This window comes from Calonectris borealis, chromosome 9, assembly GCF_964195595.1.
Source record: "Calonectris borealis chromosome 9, bCalBor7.hap1.2, whole genome shotgun sequence".
NCBI classification, from domain to species: domain Eukaryota; kingdom Metazoa; phylum Chordata; class Aves; order Procellariiformes; family Procellariidae; genus Calonectris; species Calonectris borealis.
The window spans coordinates 22,568,137-22,589,054 of NC_134320.1; the positions used below are offsets into that span (position 1 = coordinate 22,568,137).

A 20,918-nucleotide genomic window follows, 5' to 3' on the forward strand; every position below is an offset into this window, starting at 1 on the left:
GCTGTCTTTCTTCCACTGACTTTCAACAGCCCTCAGTCAACTCCAAGAAAATGAAGAGCCTATGAGAGGACCCGCAAGAACAGAGTTTACAGCAACAACATGCAGTGTGAATGCTAAAGAAGCTGTGCATTTTTGTTACTGTATGACAGGTTTACAAAAAGAATTTTCCCCTCCTGGATGCACCGTGGAATGTTTGGGACATCAAAGCACTAGGATTTGTGAGACCAAACAGATTCTTCTGGAGCAAAGTAATGTATCCAATTGATGAGGGCATCTTCAGTTTCACTAACATTAGTGGAATAACAAAGATGCTCTTCCATGAAATTAAGTAGCTAAATATTCGTATTATTCAATAAAACAACTCAAGCAATCAATTTAACATCAAATGTATTTTGTCTTGTAAAACACTGAGTGATTAGCCTTAACAATTTCCTACCAAATTCAACTAAATTAGTGTCCAAGCGAACAGATGGACTAATTTATTAATGTATTGCTGGTGAGTACTACACTGAGTAACCCCTGAATGTACTGAGAAATTAAAAAGCACTAATTTATGCTGAAGATGGACAGAAAAGAGAAAATGTTCGTCAGAAGAAATATAGTACGAATAAACAGAAGCATAGCTATTATAAAGACAGTATAGCCCATGAGTGAGAAAGGCAAGACACACAAGCAGCTGTGGTTTGGACCCACCTTCACAAGTAGTCCCAAGACAATCTACTGGGACTGTTTGAACTATATTTTGTTACACGCTGGCAGTTCATCACTTGTCCATGAACAAAAATGAAACCTCTCTCTTGACCTTGACACATCTAACTCCCATGGCTACACCTTGTTGACCATAAAGTTCTGCTACAAAGTTCATAAAATCTCCCAGTAGCAAATGCAACAGCACCAAATTCTCCAGAGACAGTTTAGAAAAAGGAAATTCTGGGTTCCCAAGCAACCTGCCATTCTGAGGCTGATACACATTTGCTCCTTTGCAAAGAATTTCTGGTATTCTCTGGTATTCTAAGCACACTAGTACTTTAATTCTTTTATACATGCATGAAACAACTCCCATAATTCCCCATGGGCTACCAGCTGTGTATTTCCTTAAAAAAATTAACGTATATCAGGGAGAAAGGGGAGGAGGAGTAAAACAGGGAAGGAGGGGAGCCATGCAGAGCCGTATTTTCAGATGCAAAAGCTATCAAATTGCAGATCATCACAACACCATACTGCCATTATGCAAACTCCCTATTAGTCTAGGCTTCTGTTTAGGGTAGGAATCTCCCTGGAATATCAGGGTCAAACAACTGGCGCTAATTCTCTTTTAAGGACATTCACGCATATGCCACAGGCCTGGAAGTTCTGTTTTGAGCAGCTAAGGCTGAAGTAAGTACACCATGTCTTCGTATATGGTCTACCCTGATCCTTCAAAGAAAATGATGCCATGATGCTTCTAATTGAAGTTCTTGATAAATATACTTGGATCTGATAAATTAATTGGTACTGGGTGACACTTAATCCAGGAGGACATAAATAATAGAAGAAAAACAGCGTAAAATTTACCAGAAGAGCCTGGTCAACCTTACATCATCCAAGTAGTCAGCCAAAATCTAAGACAGTAACTAACTCTTTCCTGTCTGGAAAGGGACTGAAGGACATACAGGAAGTAAAGGATATGGAGTAACAGTGAGATTAATTATGTGTTGATTAATTTGTGTTGAGATAAATGCATTATCTGAAACTTCAGAACATAAAACTTGATTGACTTTAAGCACTGTAACACCAGTGAACTACATTAGTGATACAAAAATGGCTCTCAATAAGAGACAACTCAAGTTTGCTTTAGACATACGCACAAAGATACAAGGCTGTGTTTGTGGAGTTAAATTTCTCACTTTACCCAGAATTTGCTGACAAAACTAGAAGTTCCACTTAAATTAAATTAAACTTCTCACAGAGGCTAATTACTTAGACATTTTCACTGAACTAGAATTAAATAATATAAATATCATGTCATGGTCATAACTGGAACCAACTCAGCACATCAGTGAATCAATAATGATAGGAAACAGAATCTCCCAGTCATCAGTGGGAGAAAGACGTTCGTGATAAGGCCCCAGTGTGGGCAATCTGGCTGACTGGCCCTTTACACATGACCAACACCCAGAACTTCCCCAGGCCACCCTGATTTCTACGAATTTGTATATTCAGTTAAAAACTTTATCTTGACACAAAAAACCTCAAAAAATGAAACAGCAGCTGAAGGTCCCCATAACACAGGATTAAAACGGTGCTCCTAATCACTGACACCAGAACCCTACAACTTACAGACATCAGTTGATATAAACACCAGTTTCCCATTCACTTTTAAAAAGACACAAGCCAGATGCATGGAAGAGCACTCCATACCGCCTCAGCCCTCCCTCTACACTAACACAAGCACATGAAAGAGATAAAAGCAGCATGCAACAAGGGAGTTATTTTTCGGTAAACTAGACCCTAAGTTCCCTCCATCAAGGACAGCTCCTCTGTTTCTTTTCTCATAACGAAGAAAACTAGGAAAGTTTTTGATCTCTTTTGAAAGAAGTGCATGATGTGTCAGCCTAAGCATGTAAATACTGGAATCAAGAAACTGCAGTAAGTTTCCCCAAAGAGTGATAAAAAAGGAAGAAAAGAGGGCAGGATAGGGGGGAAGGGAGGATGCAGAGGCAGACGGTAAAAACAACTGAGAAGCCACATTCATTGAAGAGTTAAGATTTAGTGGCCACTGTTTTACACCAGTGTGGGCGAAAATCATTTTTAAGGGCTCTAATGAAAGTTGAAAGTTACCTTCAAAAAGTTATGCATATTTCAACAGAAATAAAAATCATTATGTATTCTCTCTAGAGAGGATACAATCTCCACCTGTCAAAATTCTAAACTCTTCTACATATATTACATACAAATGCCTTCTATAAAGAAACCTCTTTCCATTTTTCTTCTAAATTAGCTTAGTGGTCCATGGTATTACACTATCTTGGTCTAGCCTGTGAATAATGTGACAGGTAATTTTTATACTTCTTGCCTGTACTTAAGTTTGAGTGAAGATACGGAAAACAACTTTTATGGTCTAGGTGTAAAAGTAAATGTTCTGTAAGCCCTGCATACCCAAACTTGGAGAGCTACCATAAAATATTTCATGCTAAATATGTGTCCATCAATAAAAAAACAAAAAAAGAGGGTAGGGTTTTTCTTTTTTTTTAATAATGTGCAGTAACTTATTTTTTCTCAAAACAAAACGATAATGCTAACATTGATGTAATCTACCACATTATCACATAAGGGATTTAAGATCCTGTGTTATCAGATAGGAATCATTATGCAATAGGACGCGCTGAGAAGGATGAATAATATGCAGATAACATAGGAAATCACCTAGCTATAATTTAAAAAATTGGATTCCTCATGAAACTGTCGACTGCAATGACATACAAATGGATAGTAACAGTCTACTTCCATCCTGAAAAAAGCTCAAAATACTCCTGCACCAGCTTAAGTTTGCAAGTGATCAGAATGGCTTCAAAATGCTGAACAGTTTAATGTTGTTTTATTTACAACACTGAGGAAACAATCAAATCTCTAACTGAAATCATGGCAAATCCAGATTTTATTTTCTCTTGTACTCAAACATTAGGCAGCCACAGCAAGGCTATTTTTCTCAGTCTGTGATTTACTTATGTTCCAGTACTTCAGCAACTATGCTATAAACTGTGCTACGAAAGACATAATCAAAATGAATTAATTTGCAACTATGGGTTGGTTCTTTTCTCTTTAGTGGAGAAGTCCACTACTACACTCTCCCAAATACAGATCTTTTAAAAACTACTTTGTCCCCTTTCACGAAGGAAAAAAGGCAAGTGTGGCCATCAGATTAAAATGTTGAAACCAGCAGAGCAAACTACATTTTTAAGGTGCTCCACCAAGAAGAGGGAAAATGATATGGGATGATGCTCATATAAAAAGAAAAACAAGGCAAAGCTTAAAGAAATAAGGGAGAGAAATAAGAGAAACAGAAAAATGTTAAAAGAGGAGGTATGGATAAATGTCTGAAGTTCTGAGTCTCTCTGACAGGTGAAACTATGGCTAGAGACAGGAAACAAAAAATTTTCCAGACCATGCTGTTCATCCTGGTGTTATATTTTTACACAATACATGCAGTGTAAAAATGAAAGGAAGAATTTATGCCAAACAACTTTCTGGAGAAGACACCCTTGACACCCTACTGCAAAAGCTGTATTATATCTTAAGACATACATGTGGTACATTTTGAGACGTAGAATTAACATTAATCGGTTTTAAGTAAATCAGCAGAAGGTTCTTTGAAAGAGTGAGCTCATTCAGCAGTTACAACACTACGGAAGACTCACGTGTCCTTTCTCCATATACCCCAAATACTGACACGCATATTCTTGGCATAGCACAATCTGTCTTCTCCTTTCCATGTTTGATGAGGCCACTAGAGAAGCAGTATTAGAAAATAGCCCTTAAGTTTGCCTCAGAGTTTTGTTGATCCTGTGGAATCTGCCTCTCCTCCTCCACAAATAATATCCTATTTGAGCACACCTTAAACAGCTGGTACCATAAGCACGTGGAAGCAGCCCTTATCAAAATATATCCCAGCACATTTAGCCCTTCTCAGTATATACTGCCTGAAATCGCTATCTCTATAACCAACAGCTGTGTAAACAGCTTACATTTTAAATTACATCTTTTCCATAACAGGTAATGCTTCTATTGCAGCTAAAAAGTCATGGGGCAAAAACCCCCTCAAATCCCCAAGAGGTTTATTTTACTCTGCCTTTGTAGTAGAGGTAATCTATACTGCTGAATAAAGCTACAACTCCAGTATTAGCTCACTGTGATGATTTTTATATTCCGAGGAACTTTCTGAAAAGTTCATAGATAAAATTCCAAAACTGTACCAAAAGCTGAAACTTTCACACATTTTAATAAAATGATTACCACTTGAATACCTTGCTCTTTTAGAATCCTTCTCATGTTTATGCTTCAAGCCTTTCATCAAGAGGTAGCATTGTTCCATTACACAAATGTGTGAAAAAAATAGTAAGGAAAGACAGAAGGTAAACTGGGAAAAGAACCTAAACTTCTTTTGAGTGCAGTGGTTTGACTAGAAGTACAGACTGTTTCTCAGAAAAATCACTTTAATTATGAAAGGTGCTTTACGGATTTGGATTAAATGTGCCTCATAGTACCACTGCTAAACCCTGTTCTACAGCAACAGAGAAATTTAAGGTTTCTTTTTTTTTTTAAGTAAGTAAAAAAGTAAGTTTGTTTTGGTTCTCTGAACATGAAATAATTTCCAATCGAGTTTCAGAGGTATTAAACGCTCACAAATTCAATTGACATTACTTAGAATTGTGGGAATGCAGCATATTTTATGGCTGAAACACCTCAGCAGGGTCAGCTAGAACATGTGTCAAACGGAATTTTGAAGGATTTTAGTTTCAAGTGACTTTGATTATAAAGAAACGAACCTAGGAATCCGAGCAACAAGTTCTCTGCCTCCATACAGGCTTTCCACCCACTGCCTCCAAACCACATCGACCGTATCCACTTTCTGAAATAAATAATCCTATCGTCACAAAACAACTTCCCAAATTGTGTTAAACAGGATAACCCAGAGTATTCGGATTCATGCATCTTTTCCATTCATGTCTCCATTTACAGGAAATTTCACATTAGTTAACAAGTAAGTGTTCACCGTGACTAAAACCACTTTCTGTTAACTCAGCCACAGATTTGAATAATGAGCCTTTAACTGCTGTAAAGGTTAAGTTTCAATAATTTTTAACACATTTTTTGTATTTTGTAGAGGTCATTCACAGGAGCAGAGTTGAGTCTACAGTGAATGTTACTTTATACGGAAGAACACAGTTATCAGTCACACAACTGAAATTAACCGTTGAGCACTAGAATTTCCATTAACGTGCAAATTTAAAAAGATGCCAAAAAGCAACAGAGAAGGATAAAAAAAAGACGTGTAAGAGAAGAGAAATAGGGTAAGCTATTAATTTATAAAGCAGTATTTTCTATTACACAGACACACAATTAATGTATATCCATTCAGAAAGAGGAATAATAATGAAGAATTCAAATAGAAACTGAATGCATGCCCTTCAGATCATACACCACCATACACAGTGTTTTCAGAGTTATTCCTAATTTACAATCAAGTAACCAAGAGCTGAGCTTCAGTCATGCTGTGTACAAAATAAAAACACCACAGGTGAAGAATTTACATCTAAGACACTAAGCAGAATCATGATGAATAGTGTCGTATCCAAAACCATAGTTTTGTCCGTTAAACGCATGTATTTTCTATCATTCTGGAGGATATTTATGTATTATACCTGTTATACCATTTATTGGTTTGAAAATACATTGTCATACAAACATGACTAGTATTTTCAAGGGCACAGAAACAGTCCATAGGTAAAAAAACCCCAGAATTTATTCACTCAGATTTAACCTCCCCGAGGCTGTGGTTCACTGTATTAGGTAATTTCAAGCAAGATAGTTTTACTTTCTGGTCTGAATGTTTCCTCTTACAACTTTTATTTCCTCTTATTTATTCCTCAGGTTCCTGCCTATGAAAAGCTTCTACAACCTTCTCTCTGAGGATTGGCATTACACTTGCTGTGTAAGAAATGCATTTCTAAAGCTGACCTGTAACTGTTGCTCTGTAGGCAGACTATAAGGCACAGGTCTTGGGCTTTTTTACTCTAAACCAGGTTTTTTTTTAGTGTGGAATAGCATCAGTTTTTTGTGACACTGCATGCTGACAGGTGGAATATACATTAGTTGTTTATTTTATCCAAAGGAAGAGAATTTCCCGAGTAGGTCACAGCAGTGAAAGAGACAGCAGAGGAAACCAATCGGGTAAAATGATAGTCTACAAAAGCACGTCAAAACATCCCGTTTCTGAAATTTGTTTTCCCAAATCCAAATACTGTTTTGCAATGAAGCTGACAAAGCTGAGGCATAGTTCAAAACGCTGAATGGCTTGGAAACTAACAAGCAAAAATCCCTCCCTGCAACTCAATAGGTTATTTTCAGGTACTAACCTGCACAAGAGCAATTCCTACAATGTTTATTAATACAGCTGTAAACCCAGAATAATTTCTGTCTGCCTTATAATAGTACTACCCCTGTTTGATACAATAAACAGAGTCCCCAATAAACAATTGCAATAAACAGTAAACAAAAACCAGATTGCTTGTCTAGTAGAATATAGCAAACTAGGAGAGACAATGAGTCTATATTTTGAAGGACTGTTAATAATCAGTCCTTTTTTAAACAAAAATACAGCAAAGAATGCAAATTCAATCATTCCGTGTAACTTCACTTTTAGGAAAAATCCATCCTCTTGCCAACACAAATTTACACATTTTGCTAAGCAGATTTATTTCTCACATGAAATAAATCTCATGGGGTCAAGATCTCCTACGGTCTGAGAGGTGCAGTACATCAACTTCAAGACTGCAGATTATACTTATCACAAGTTTATTTCTAGGAAGGACAAGAAGGACAAAAGCTGAGTTTTCAACAGAGAATCAAATTTCCTGTGTCATATTTAAGCAAATATGAAAATATTTTCTTTTATGATTTTAATTACATTGCTGAGTCATTTTGAGAGACAAAAATGCACATCTGCAACGTTAACTGAACACGAAGAATAAGTCTGGTAGGATTGAAATACGCAATAGCCAAGGGAACCTTCAGCGTTCGTATTGTAAATATTGCTGGGAAATACTTATTATTTTGATACACTAAAGTTTGCAGATTCTTTCTTATGCTCTATAGATCCTGTATACACAGATCTGGAATGAAAACTATGTGGAATAGCTGCTAAGTAACAACAGAAATTTGCACTGGACCACAAGGCTGTCTTAGACATTGTACTCATAGATTCTGCCTTCACATTTTCCTTACAGCCTTTGCCTTGCGTTTAATTTGAAATAGAATACTTTGCCTAATAGGTGCAGTGACGTTTAGAAACAGAAGTCTTATTTATATAAATTCTTGGCTTAATCTATTTTAATTTACACAACAACATCAAAACAATGCTCCAGTATTTGGCATATTTCTGTTTTGCTTTGCATTTGTGAAATAGAAACATATTAGCATGCAGTGCCAGGAAGCATTCCAGTTCAACTCAGCTTCAGCTTTGTTCTTGACCTTGGAAAGATGTGCGCATATGTAGATAAGCACAGTGCAAGAGGAGAAATGAGGGGAATATGAAAGTCAATGCATTGTTACATTTACAAGAAAACACACACCTTTTCTCGTGACCACTGTATCTTGAAATAACTAATGCCAGGCTTCCTGATCCTCAGCTGACCAACTGAGGGTAAGTTTGAGCTGTCCACGTGCAAATATAACCTACAGTAGTGAAGGCTGAGGAAGGACAAACTTTCCTAACAGTTTATCTGTGTCCAATTCCAACCTGGTCTCCAAACAGCGTAACATGCCTTCTCCTTCCACTTACCTTGTAGAGGACAATGGACTGAAAAAGAACATGGTGTTTTGAAGACTCCAATCAAGCATACAGATCTTTACAACCGACATATATACTAGAGAGTCATATTTTGCCCACAGTATGAAAACGGATACAGAATTCATTTTGAAGGCTGTCTCATCCTACTGTGCAGGAAAAAAATACACATCAAAACTCATTTCCTCTATGTTGAAAGCAGTCTGAAAAGTTGGGTTAGATAATATGTAACCTATAATACTATCAGCAATACTAACATTTTTAACATCATGTCCTCCAATTTTTTTTTTTGCTTTTCATTTGTTCTAAACATTTATCTGTGTGTTTGAATGCCATACCCCTATAAAATCAGTCACTTTGAAGCTCTGTGGTAATCCTCTGAAGACCTAAAAAAATGCACTTACAGGAGATAATTTTCCGCTACAACACACTTGTCATGCAAGGATATAACCTGAGAAAATCTAGTTCTATCTTTCTGCTCTTTTCAGTTTGCCCATTTTTATTCGTAACTACCTCTGATGTTTTGATGTCCTCATAAGAAAACTGCGTGGCAGGTACTCCAAGATGGTTGATGAAATAATCTGAATCTCCCTGTATCTGCACAGAACTCACATTAGATCCTGGACATTTAGTCTTTTCCACACAGTTGAAGCTCTGGCTCTGAAAAACAAACACAAACCAAAATTCTACTTACTTATTTGCAACCAGTAACAACTTGTATCAATATCTCATTTACACAGCATTTTTTGGGTTGGAGCATTTTAAGAACAGGCTGGAACTTACACTGGTGCAAAACAGGTATCAGCTGATTCATACTTGGTAGTGAGTGAGTCTACAACCTTTCACCCTCTATTGATATATACTGCAGTCTTTGGGATCGGACACAGCAGAGAATGGAGAGTGTGCTGCAACATGGCTGAGTCTTTCAAAGGACAATGAAAGTCATATCTAATCTAAATGGTAGGAGGGGCAAGAGAAGAAGCCTTTGGTAGGCATCTGAAATGTCCCATACTGGGCAGGAGATTAGAGGTCATCATGGGTGCCTTTTGGAAGCACGTTCTGAGATCTTTAATGGCTACTAAAGAACCAATTCTTTATTCAGTTAATAGCATGATCTCTAACAGCAAAAAGTTGAATCAGATAATCATACTCAAGATATCTATGGTGTATGAAATGCTGACAATGTAAAGAATTTGCTGCAATTGCAGAGTAGGGGTTAAGAGGAAAACAGAATGAAAAGGCTAAAGATACATAAATACACATTTTCTGGGTAAATTGCTTAATTCTAGTCAGTGGCATGTTTGTATTTCTTTCACTTTGGTACTGAATGGTGCTATCTTAGCAACAGAACTTTAATAAATATAAGCTGAAAACTGGAAAACAAGTCTAAGACTAAGTGCCCCATACTAGTGTAGTTTTCAAATACATCTGGTAATTAAACACTTAACAGCAGGCACAAAGGCTTTCAACATCTATTCTAGCAAATAAGCTTCTTAGGTTTCTTTTTAAGAACGTTAGGAAGTTGAAGTACTGAAGATTATTTACATTTAGCTAACAGTTTATATAGTACAACATAACTTCCTCAGACCTACCTACTAAATTACTAGCTTGCTACAAGAACAGGGTAAGATTAGTTCTCCTTTAATACTGAAATACACCAGATTCTGGATATTAAAGTTCCTGGGGTTAGTAGGAAAATGTTTTAAGAGTTAGAAAGAGACAAATCCTGGTATTTTTCTGTATTTAAATTAGCATAATTATTGCTTCACAGTTTCACTTCAGTGCTATGAAGAACGCAATTGCATATTACCCAGTATAAACAAGGGCTGCAGATTCTCACAGAAAACTATTTTAAAATACCTTCACGAAATGGCTTCCATTTCATAAGTGTTTTTGAAAGGTGGCTATATCATTCTCTTTTTTTGTTAAACATCTTTGCTCCCACCATTCTTACATACGTTGTGCAACCACTGAGAGTTATAGCCAAAATAGAAACAAAAGGTCCCTTCTGTATGTGCAGTCCACCTCTAGAAAATACTATCCCCTTTAAAGATAGCTATGAAGCAACATGATTTACAGCAGCCAAAATCCTGGCTCTCCATGGCATAGTAAGAAAAAGGAATAATAAAAATTAAACATTAACGTAGCATTAATGTTAGGTGTCATTTGTAAGTCATAGTTGTTAAAACATTGCAGACAAAAGTTTAAATCAGGGCTTTGAGGGGATTTTTTAGATGTAGATTAAGAGATTTGTTTAAAAGTTTTTAAACTTGAAGGCATCCCTTTAATTACAACTTTTGCTCCTGCGTTTCACTCCCCCTTTACACCATTCTTGAGAAGGTTTCAACCACATTGAGAAGACATTTAACATCATCACAGTGTGGCCATTCAAAGACATACAAAACCACCTGCTATCTAAACAGTCTCAATAAAGTCAATAACCTTGTTTTTTAAAAAACGAAGCTACAACAGAAACAGCAGAAGCCCAAACTATATACTCATTTCAAAAGGTGTTTTTAAATAACGACACTTTATCTTCTATAATCTACAGTCAAAAACACTGTATAGCACACATCCACACATAAAGGATGTTTATAATTTTATGAATATATATGCACACAAGATCCATTCTTAAGTGATTGCTAGTTTCAGGAATTATAAGATGTTTAAGTATCACACAGTGTACTATACTACAGCGTAGATTATACTATCTCCCAACTTCCTCATACTGCCCAACACATCTGGTCAAGTTTCATAAATGATGAGTAGTCTGTTCTTCATTTAATGTTTAAAAGTTTACTGAATGATGTGAAATACAGCTTTGGGGTTCAACAGCAGAATCTCTGAAATAAGCAAAAAACCCAGAGTTACCTGCCAAAGAAAATCACAAAGTGAAATGACCAAATTAATCCGAATAAAACTGTTGGGCAAAACAATTCAGTATCAGAAAAGACAGAGCTGAAAAGTCCATTGACTCTTCCATAAGCAAGCCACATAGTACATAGAAGGATCTTGTCTTTCTAAAAAGACCTGATCCTTAGCTCTCAGTAAACACAGCAGCAGCAAAGCTCTTCAAGACTAACGCTACTTGAATCCACTCAGGTTAAGAGTTAAGAGTTTATGTAACTATTGTGACTATCCAGAACTAATTTTCAAGAAGTAATCAATAGAAGGGATATCTTGAAACGTAGTAAGTACCATCAAAATCTTAATATATACTTCACAGAGGTAAGGAAATGGAGGAGGGAAATGAATGTATCTTTTTTTACTTTGTAAATCTAAATCTTTATACCTTTCACTCTACTAAGCAAACATTAACCTTTCATCATCTCCTATGTATTCATATCCAGAATTTGTTACGGGATTTTCAGAAAAGGAATACTTTAAGTTGCTGCCTGGAGGTACAAATGTGGACTTGGAATTTATATGTGGAATTTGCAATCGGAGAGGGGGTAATAGAAGGTAACAGAAAACAAGGTTTCATGCAATGAATAACATTTCACACAGCAAAAAATGCCAGAAATTTTTAATCTAATATGTGAAACGTCAACTAGTATAACTGTACAAATGAAATTCAAAGGCATTTTCCATTACTGTCATCTCACCTATACCCCAAAATTGTTGGCTAAGTATCAAGAACATTAGAAAGCTGGATCATTATTGTAATCTACTAAGCAGATTAGGTTTCACAAAAAAAGAAATCAAGGTTATAGATACTGCAGGAACACAGCTAATTAAAAGAGCATTTTGATATTGTTCCCCTTTCTGTATTGTTTCCAAGAGGTGAAAATGATGGTAGAGTCAGTTAATTCTGAATATACACCAACCTCCATTTCCGCTAGCGTATCAGGAACCGAAAAAAGAGATGCCTTCCTTTTTCAGAAACCCAAGCTTGACTTTTAGCCAGCATTCTGCCCCTCAGAAAACACTTTACTACATTCCATTTTAACTATTCAAAAAGAATCTGTTACTTTTTTCCTCACTATAGCAACAATGAAATTTTTTTTATGTATGAAAGTTTACAAGTGAAATGTTTACAGATTCAGTTAAGAGTACAATGAGATACAGTACTTTATGTTTACAGATTCAGTTGAGAGTACAATGAGATACAGTTTTTTACATCACCATCCTTCATGGTATAGGATTTATATTTTTATGACAGCAATGTTCAATTCAGTCGTGCTAGCATCTTAAGAGTTTAACTGCTTTGTTCAACTTTCACTGTTCTGACATGCTAGCCCCTGATAATGACTAGTTCAACAATAAATATTTAACACTGCACTAATATGGGAGGATGCTTTATGTGCAAGATACTGTTCTCTTCCAATTTATTTTTATTGTTACGCAGACTCTACAACATCAGCATTCTTCAAGTCTTTGGCAGTGACGGCAAACTTCATGGAGTGTGTTTTGCATTCACTAAACAAATGAAATGTTTTCCAAAATTAATGGACTTTAAGATAAAGAATAATAATGGCCTACAATTAATAAAACTTTCCCATCAACTTTCCCATCTTTCCTTTCATATATGCAAAAACAATTTGTGAGTTCCCAGTTTGGGAAAAAAGTTTAATTGCTATGCATTACTTCACCAGTTGCAGTCAGGTCCTACTTAAAGATCCTTTAAATGTTAGCTTTTATGTAGGGAAAAAAAAAATCTTTAAAAATGCATCTAGAATAAATTATCAGCAACATGCTTCTGTAAGAACGAACTCCCTATTGTAGAGCAGGCAAACTACATTTCTTCAGCTGGTTAGTCTTACGGTAAAACACACATAATAGCACTATTTAGATCACTCAGTTGCTCAGGTTGGTCTCCACTGTGTCAATCAAGCCCTCCCTTTAGATTGGAAGGAAATCAAGCCATGTGGTTAGACAGTAATCAAGGAGTGGTTCATGTCAGTGCAAGGACGCGCATGCTATTCGTGATTGAGTAATTTGATTTCTCTGGAGTTCATTTTTGTTTTCAGCATCATGTTACAGCTTTATATTACAAATTTGAGAAAATGAAGAGTACCATATGGCCCACTGAATACAATTAATCTGGATTAATGTTATAAAATAGACCTGACGCATCTAAAGTATAATCAAGTGGTACTTCACTGCAGAACTTATTCTACCACTAATTAGAGCTAAGCATTCATAGGTACCTTTTGCTGCAATAACTAAAAGCCTATATTTAAAAAAAAAAAAAAAAATTATTGGGCATTTCTACAGTTCACCTTCCACCTGGAGGCATGTACCTGTCAGTTAGTTCTGGTCACCCTCCTTCCTTTATGTGAGTCCAGCTGAAATTAAAACCTTAGCAGCTTTTGAAAATGGATTAAACAGTCTAAGTAGTTTTCAACAGGACAAATAAAGAATGACCAATTATTCTTACAACGTGTCAGTGATCCCAGCTTCAGAACTACAGCAAGGAAGCTTATTCTTTATGATTAACCAATCTATTTCTTGAGCTGAATCGCCACCTGTGTTAGTAACTGGTGCAAGGCAAACACATTTAAGAAGCAGAAGCATGATAAGACCATCTAGATGAAGTAAAATTATCTAAACAAAGAGCTACAGAATTTATTACATTAATCACAGCCCATGTAAAAATGCAGAAAGCAACAGATTAGCATTTTTATTACTGCAAATGTGTTATGCTAAATCATCATCAACAGGTAGGAAAGGCCAGAGAAGCTGCATAGCAAAGGACTCACAGGTACGTGTATCTCATCCATAAAAACCTGCTACACTCTGAGAAACAAATCATTAGAGGAAGAAGGTTTGACAGCTCTTAAAAATATATATTATTAGCTGTTTGCTTGCCCTGACTACCAAAATCTACTGAAAAAAAATCATGGAGTTTCTAGGAATTGTATTAATTCTGTGGTAAGCATACTCTATTTTTTCCCATCTGATTACCTGGTTTGGCTATAAACATCCTGCTTTGCTCTCTGTCTTTGCTGATTGATCATATATATTGCTATTAACGCAAATCAGCTGTTTATAAAATTATTAGGGAGATTTAATACAGCACTTTCCTCTATAGACCTCAAAGTACTTTTGAAATCAACTAAAGGCAAGCAAGTACCTAATATTTCAGTCTTACCCAACATCGCAGAGCAAAACAACTAAATAGAAATTAAATGCACAGCATTTCCCAAATTCTGAGCCTTATCAAACTGTCATGATTCAAGTATGTACATAAAAATAATTCTAAATTATATCCATTCATTTGTTATCTGCATGAGAAAAAGAAAAGAAAATCTAAATGTGCTGATGATAATTAATACGCTATATACAGAGAATAGTTGTAGTTTAAATAGCCTAAATGTTACACACATAGCCTACATGTTACACACCACTGCTGTGACGTGTTTGCCTATTTACACAATGCAATCATCTGATTACCTCCACTATTTTAGGGACATAAAAATATTTAAAAAGGCATGGGTAGACTATAATGTTCTACTATAGACAGTAACATCGTAAAAAGCTGTCATTTCAATGCTTGTGCATGCCTTGTACATGTATTTTGGCCATGTTGGCAAAGTTCAAAAAGCATGTACAACCCAGTTTCACAATGATCTTTGATGACTTTGTGCTGTATGAGACATTGAAACACAACTGAACACCTTCTCATACAGTAGAATAAGTATCATGATGATACTTATTCTGCTGTATGAGACATTGAAACACAACTGAACAGCTTCATCTGATGATACTTATTCTACTTGTTAGCACATTTTAGTCAACATTTATAACAAAGTAAAGTATGAACACTGAAAAAAATCATCACTCTGTAGACCAAGCCTATAAGTGTTCAGAGTAAAGTATCTTCTGAGGTAGTGTCCCGGTTTTGGCTGGGATAGGGTTAAATTTCTTCCTAGTGCTGTGTTTTGGATTTAGTATGAGGAGAATGTTGATAACACACTGATGTTTTCAGTTGTTGCTAAGTGCCCTCCTAGTCCAAGGACAGCTCCCGTGCCTACTGACTGAGCTAGGTACACAAGATGGGAGGGAACATAATCAGGACAGCCAGCCCAGCTGGCTAATGGGGTATTCCACACCACGTGACGTCATGCTCAGTATATGAAGGGTAGGCGTGATCCAGGAAGTACCGATCGCTACTTGATTATCGGTCAGCGCGAGTGACGAGCAATTGCATTGTGCATCACTCATTTTGTATATTTTATCATTATTATTTTCCCTTTTCTGTTCTATTAAACTGTCTTTATCTCAACCCACGAGTTTTTCTCACTCTTACCCTTCTGATTCTCTCCCCGTCCCACTGCAGGGGGAGGAGGGTGTGAGTGAGCAGCTGCGTGGTATTTGGCTGCCTGCCAGGTTAAACCACAACAGGTAGAGTAACTAAAACCTGGTGCTTTTCATTAATTTTATATTTAGAATAAAATCATTAATTAAAAAGGAATAAAATGTTGGATCCGTAGTTTCTCAGCAATTATTTCCTTCCAGCTTATCCATATTCTCATTTAAACATGTATGAAGCTTTACTGAAAGTGTCTAAAATCTGAACATTATTAATTGACCTTTAAGGACAACATGAAAACTCCTAGTGAAATTGTTCTGCAGCACTGCAAAATCAGTCACAGAAAAGATGCATTTAACTCAGAAATTTTCCCTAGTTTTGGTTCTTCAATATTATCACAGTAAAACGAGGTGTTCCTCGTACACGTTTCATTAAGAGGACTATCTCGTCACTAGGGAAAAACAACTCCAACAAGAACTAGTGTTTATTTAAAGACATCAGGGACAAAGAATTTAGCATCTTAAATTCTTCTGATATCCATCACAGTGCAGGTGATTCTCAAACAGATCACTACAGCTGCATTAGCCCCTTAGAAATTCCCCCACAATGTACTCTGTGTTTTGTTCCACAAAAGCACTGCATCTGGAAATTCCAAGAGTAAACTGTTTTTTAGCCTATGTGGGAAGAGAATATTGTATTTTCAACAAGCAAAAACTGCCTCTCAGATAAACCACATTTTTAAAACCAAATCTTTAAAAGAATTGTTCTTTGAAAATGCATGCAGGTATCCTGCATGACAGAGAAGACCTTTTTCACCCAGGGGGCAAAGAAAACTGAAAACTGTGACAACTACAATGCTTATAAAAGGTCAGATCACACTGAGATTACCCAAGACCCAGTTCTGATACTGTATTCATATTTCTATTGAACCAAGGAAAATTCAGGTTATACAACACAAGGTGCCACACTTAAAACTCCAGTTTTACTTTTCAAAAAAGTGTAAAATAATTTTGGCCTTTTAATGGTGACTTCCTAAAAAAATTGGGAAACTGTAATACCGGTGGCATACTACTTTACAAATTTAAGTTGTTTTTTATTTAATTTACAGCTATAAAACATGAGACAAGCATAAACCTGTATTGTTTGTTCAGGGCTTTGTTTTCTGTTAAGCAGCATTTGCATGTTTTGAAATCATTGTCATATTTTTTAAAAAATATGACCATCAGTAGAAGGTCTTTATAATAAATGAGACCTCACAGGACTGAACCACATTTTAGACACGAAGTTTACATTAAAGGGGACAGATATGTACACTCACTCTCTTACTTGAAGAGTTATATCCTATTTCAAGATCTCATAAGTGTCCCAAACAGGACAGTCATTGTGAGGTTGAATGTCAAATGAATATGCAATAACATATTGTTCACCTGTCTTCAATATGGTTGCACAAAAAGACAAAAAAATCAGGAGAGAAAGCTTCCACTACATACTTTCCACTAAAAGTGAATTAAGGCTCACCTAGAAAAGTAAACTATGAAAGTAAATTTATGGATTATTTTAATGATCAACACTAGCCCCATTAGTATGCACAGTACACACCTGCAGAAGCTGTGTTTCTCAGTTAGCTAACCAGATGGCTCAAACTATCCCATCACTCTACCCTACTTTAAAAAAAAAAAAAAACAAAACACAAACAAAACCAAAAACACACACAGAGCAAAATTTGTATTTGTATTGCAGCACCTAATGTTAGAAGTTAGGCCCAGAGTTAGTTGTACTAGGTTTGTAACTATTCTAATCTGTATTCCCCCAAACTATCAGCATTCACGTCACACTTCCTCTTTCTGAACTACACAGTACTCGTGATCTGTAGTATTTCTAGGAGAAACGTTTGCTAGCACTACTCCCCCCCAAAAACACTTATCAAAGTGCAAATCAGCCCGCCAAAGACATCCTTCTGAGCCTTATCATAAAGCTGACCCAGAAAGACAGATGCGTCAGATCATAAGTGAAAGTCAACCTGCTACCCTTTCCCCATGCAGTGGATTGTTTCACTGCACTGAGATCTAGAATCTGCTACTTATGAACACAACATAATCTAAAGTGTATCACTAGAAAAAAAAAAAATTATTTCACATATGTCACACATGTGAACATATTACATGCCACATATTCCCTACCCCTCTCCACCCACTCCCAATATCCAATACCATATCAACTCTTTTCCAGAACCTAAGAATCCTACTGAATCACACTATACATCTCTAACAATACACACAGAGGCAGGACAGACCCATAACACCACATCATTCAGGTAAGAGGGGACACATATACAAATAAACATGGTATAACAAGTAGGACAGTTGGGTTTTTAAAGTGGAGGAGAAATTTGCGATCAAAATTTCTGTTTGGTTACTGTAATCAAAGACCAGAGTAAGTTCAACCGTAATATACACAAATGAAGAAACTTTTTTGGAACAGAACACAGAAAATCACATGTAATACTCTGGAGGAACTCTCTTGCCACACTGGTAAATTATTGCAAATCTCCCCTCATGGCACCACCCTGGAGTAAGGCCAAAGTAATTTACTGCTGGCAAAGCTTTACCTTGCCCTGAAACCTCTGGTCTGACATTTAAACTTCTTGATAGCAACTATGCATGAACAAATCACTCCCTCCCCAGTCACACACACAAAATATTTTTCATTCTTTGAAATGGAAAGTCACTCCTATTAGTCCATACAGAGCATGAAGGTCAATAAACTACCATCATATTTTTCATCAAAAAAACCTCTTCTGGACTTCAGTGGGAATTGAGCAAATGGAATAGTAACAGTACTTGCACTTAAGATACCAAGTATCTGTATCACAATTGCATTTTTCAGGAAGATCATCACAAAGCAGATTTATTAAAGTGTGTCAGACAGCACCACAAATACTGGTCTCCAGGCTCCACTGGGAGATAAATTAAATGATCCAAAAGATGTTAGATGATTTTATTTTCTACAGCGGCGGTGCAAAAAAACTATGGGACAAATGGACCACTGTAAACCCTCACTTAGATGGTGTAATGCTCTGACGCTTTCCCTGACTGGATTCTTCCAACTTTTATCTACTTACACCATAAGTAAGTATCCTTGTTATTGCCTCTGAACTGGACAGGAAAACAATAACAATCAGGAAAGCAGAAGGAAAAAAGCTAGAGCAGGGAAAGCAGTAGTGCCACTACAGTCAAATTACTTTTTCTTTCTGGTTTCCATAGAAGTTCACTTGACCTTGGTTTCAAGAGCTATGAAATATTAAGGCTTGGGAAAAAACCTTCAACTAATTGAATAAAATGTGATTTTAGCCAGATACGTGAAACTGATCTAGCCCAAGTAACGTTGAAAAGATTTTCACCAAAACACACAGGAGCCAACTATTACCCAAAACTCATCATACACCCAAACAATGTGTTCCTTTGCACCCTGAAAAATTAAGATTATTATCTGAGATATTTCCAAAACCTATGTATAGTATTGAACAGGGATATTCTCTGTAATGTCAAGTACTGGAGGACTAAAAACAAATTTAAATTTTGTTAAGAAAATGTGGGGTTTTATTCTTTACAAGGTTCCAGGGATATGTCACTACTTTTTCATAACAAGCAAGCAAATCCCAGAAAGGCTGATAATGTATTTTATTTCAGAATGTATTAGTACATCTCTATAAGACTGAAAACTGATAGCTTCTAACTACTGCACAATGTAATCTCTGAAAAATATGTATTACCTTATATTTCAGGTTTAATTCTCCGGATTCTGATCTTCAAAAGTTAATTTTGCTGCAATGAAACCAAACTTTCTGAAACAATGCATGCACAGTATGTAAGAGAGAAATGTTTACACTGCACACATTGAGAAAACAAACTGACAAATCCAGTAAAGTGCAATCTACAGCTATTTACTCTTATCAGTTAAGGAAGACTAATGAAAGCTACATATATGTATTTTTGAGAATACTAAATAATACAAGTATCTACATGAACTTTCAAAGATGCAGATTCTAGTCAGCAGTGTGGAAAAAATTTACTTCAGAGCCCAATATTTTTAATGGACTAAAACTATTGAATCACATAAACATGAGCTCATTTTTTCCTCAATATTAAATCTTTCTCTGTGCACTCCATCCTCCACAGTGTACATCTCTGGCTTCACTGCTATAATTGTATATGCAAATAGTTTTATGGATATGAACAGTTTGCCTAAGCTCAGAAGTATTATTCATAGATACAAAATCAAGCATGCATATAAACACACACACAGATATTTTCAAAATATAAACAGACTGGAAGTTCCAGGACATGATTTTCATTGTACCAGTTGTTGGTATGGTTGGCACTTAATAGAAATCACATGTAAGAACATAGCTGTATTTAATAATATCCTTTCTGTAACAATTGAGAGTCTGAAGTCAAACACAACAATTATATTGTCTACCTTATCCTTTTCTTTTAAAAAAGGAATATTCGTTTACTAACACAAGTTGCTTTCATGCGAGTAAAGAATACCATAGATGAAAAAAGCTAATTTATATCTAAAGATACTAAGAGATGAAATAATCCGTCTTTTCTAAAGTAACTTGTTCTAATGTTTCATTGAACTCACTCTTAAAATAATGCTTTTTAGTTCACATGTGAATTTGTATGGTTGTATTTTCCAGTTTTTGATTCTTATGCTATCCTTTATGTTTTACCATTCACATACTTTAAGAGTAGCAATTTTCTATCCAATACATAATGAAGGTGTTGACTAGTACTGAATCTAGTACCGCTGCCTGAAAAATGTTGCTAGGAAAATCTCCATTCAATGATGATTCTCCATTAACAGGTAATACCTTTGAAGATTTATCAGTCAGCTTGTGTAAATTTGAAATCCATGTGATTAACTACTATCCTAAAGCACTGTTTTTTATTGTGAATTCCACAGGGTACCATACGAGATGTTCCATTAAAGTCTGTGTTGCTACTTTTATAAAATAAACATATCACTCCTTCAAAAGATTAAAAAAAAGTTTCATGACAGAGAAATGAGTTCTGTGAAAAAATTCTGTCTGGCATTAATTACCCTCCTTCTTCT

General features: G+C 35.9%; 1 protein-coding gene across 1 annotated transcript in view; it reads right to left on the minus strand.

Annotated features, from left to right (window-relative positions):
* Positions 1-20,918, minus strand: part of NAALADL2 (N-acetylated alpha-linked acidic dipeptidase like 2) — a 296,669-nt gene that overhangs the window by 91,534 nt on the left and 184,217 nt on the right. Inside the window, exon 10 of the mRNA XM_075157700.1 lies at positions 9,059-9,205. Coding sequence (XP_075013801.1) covers positions 9,059-9,205 — 147 coding nt within the window. The remainder of the gene's footprint in view (positions 1-9,058; positions 9,206-20,918) is intronic.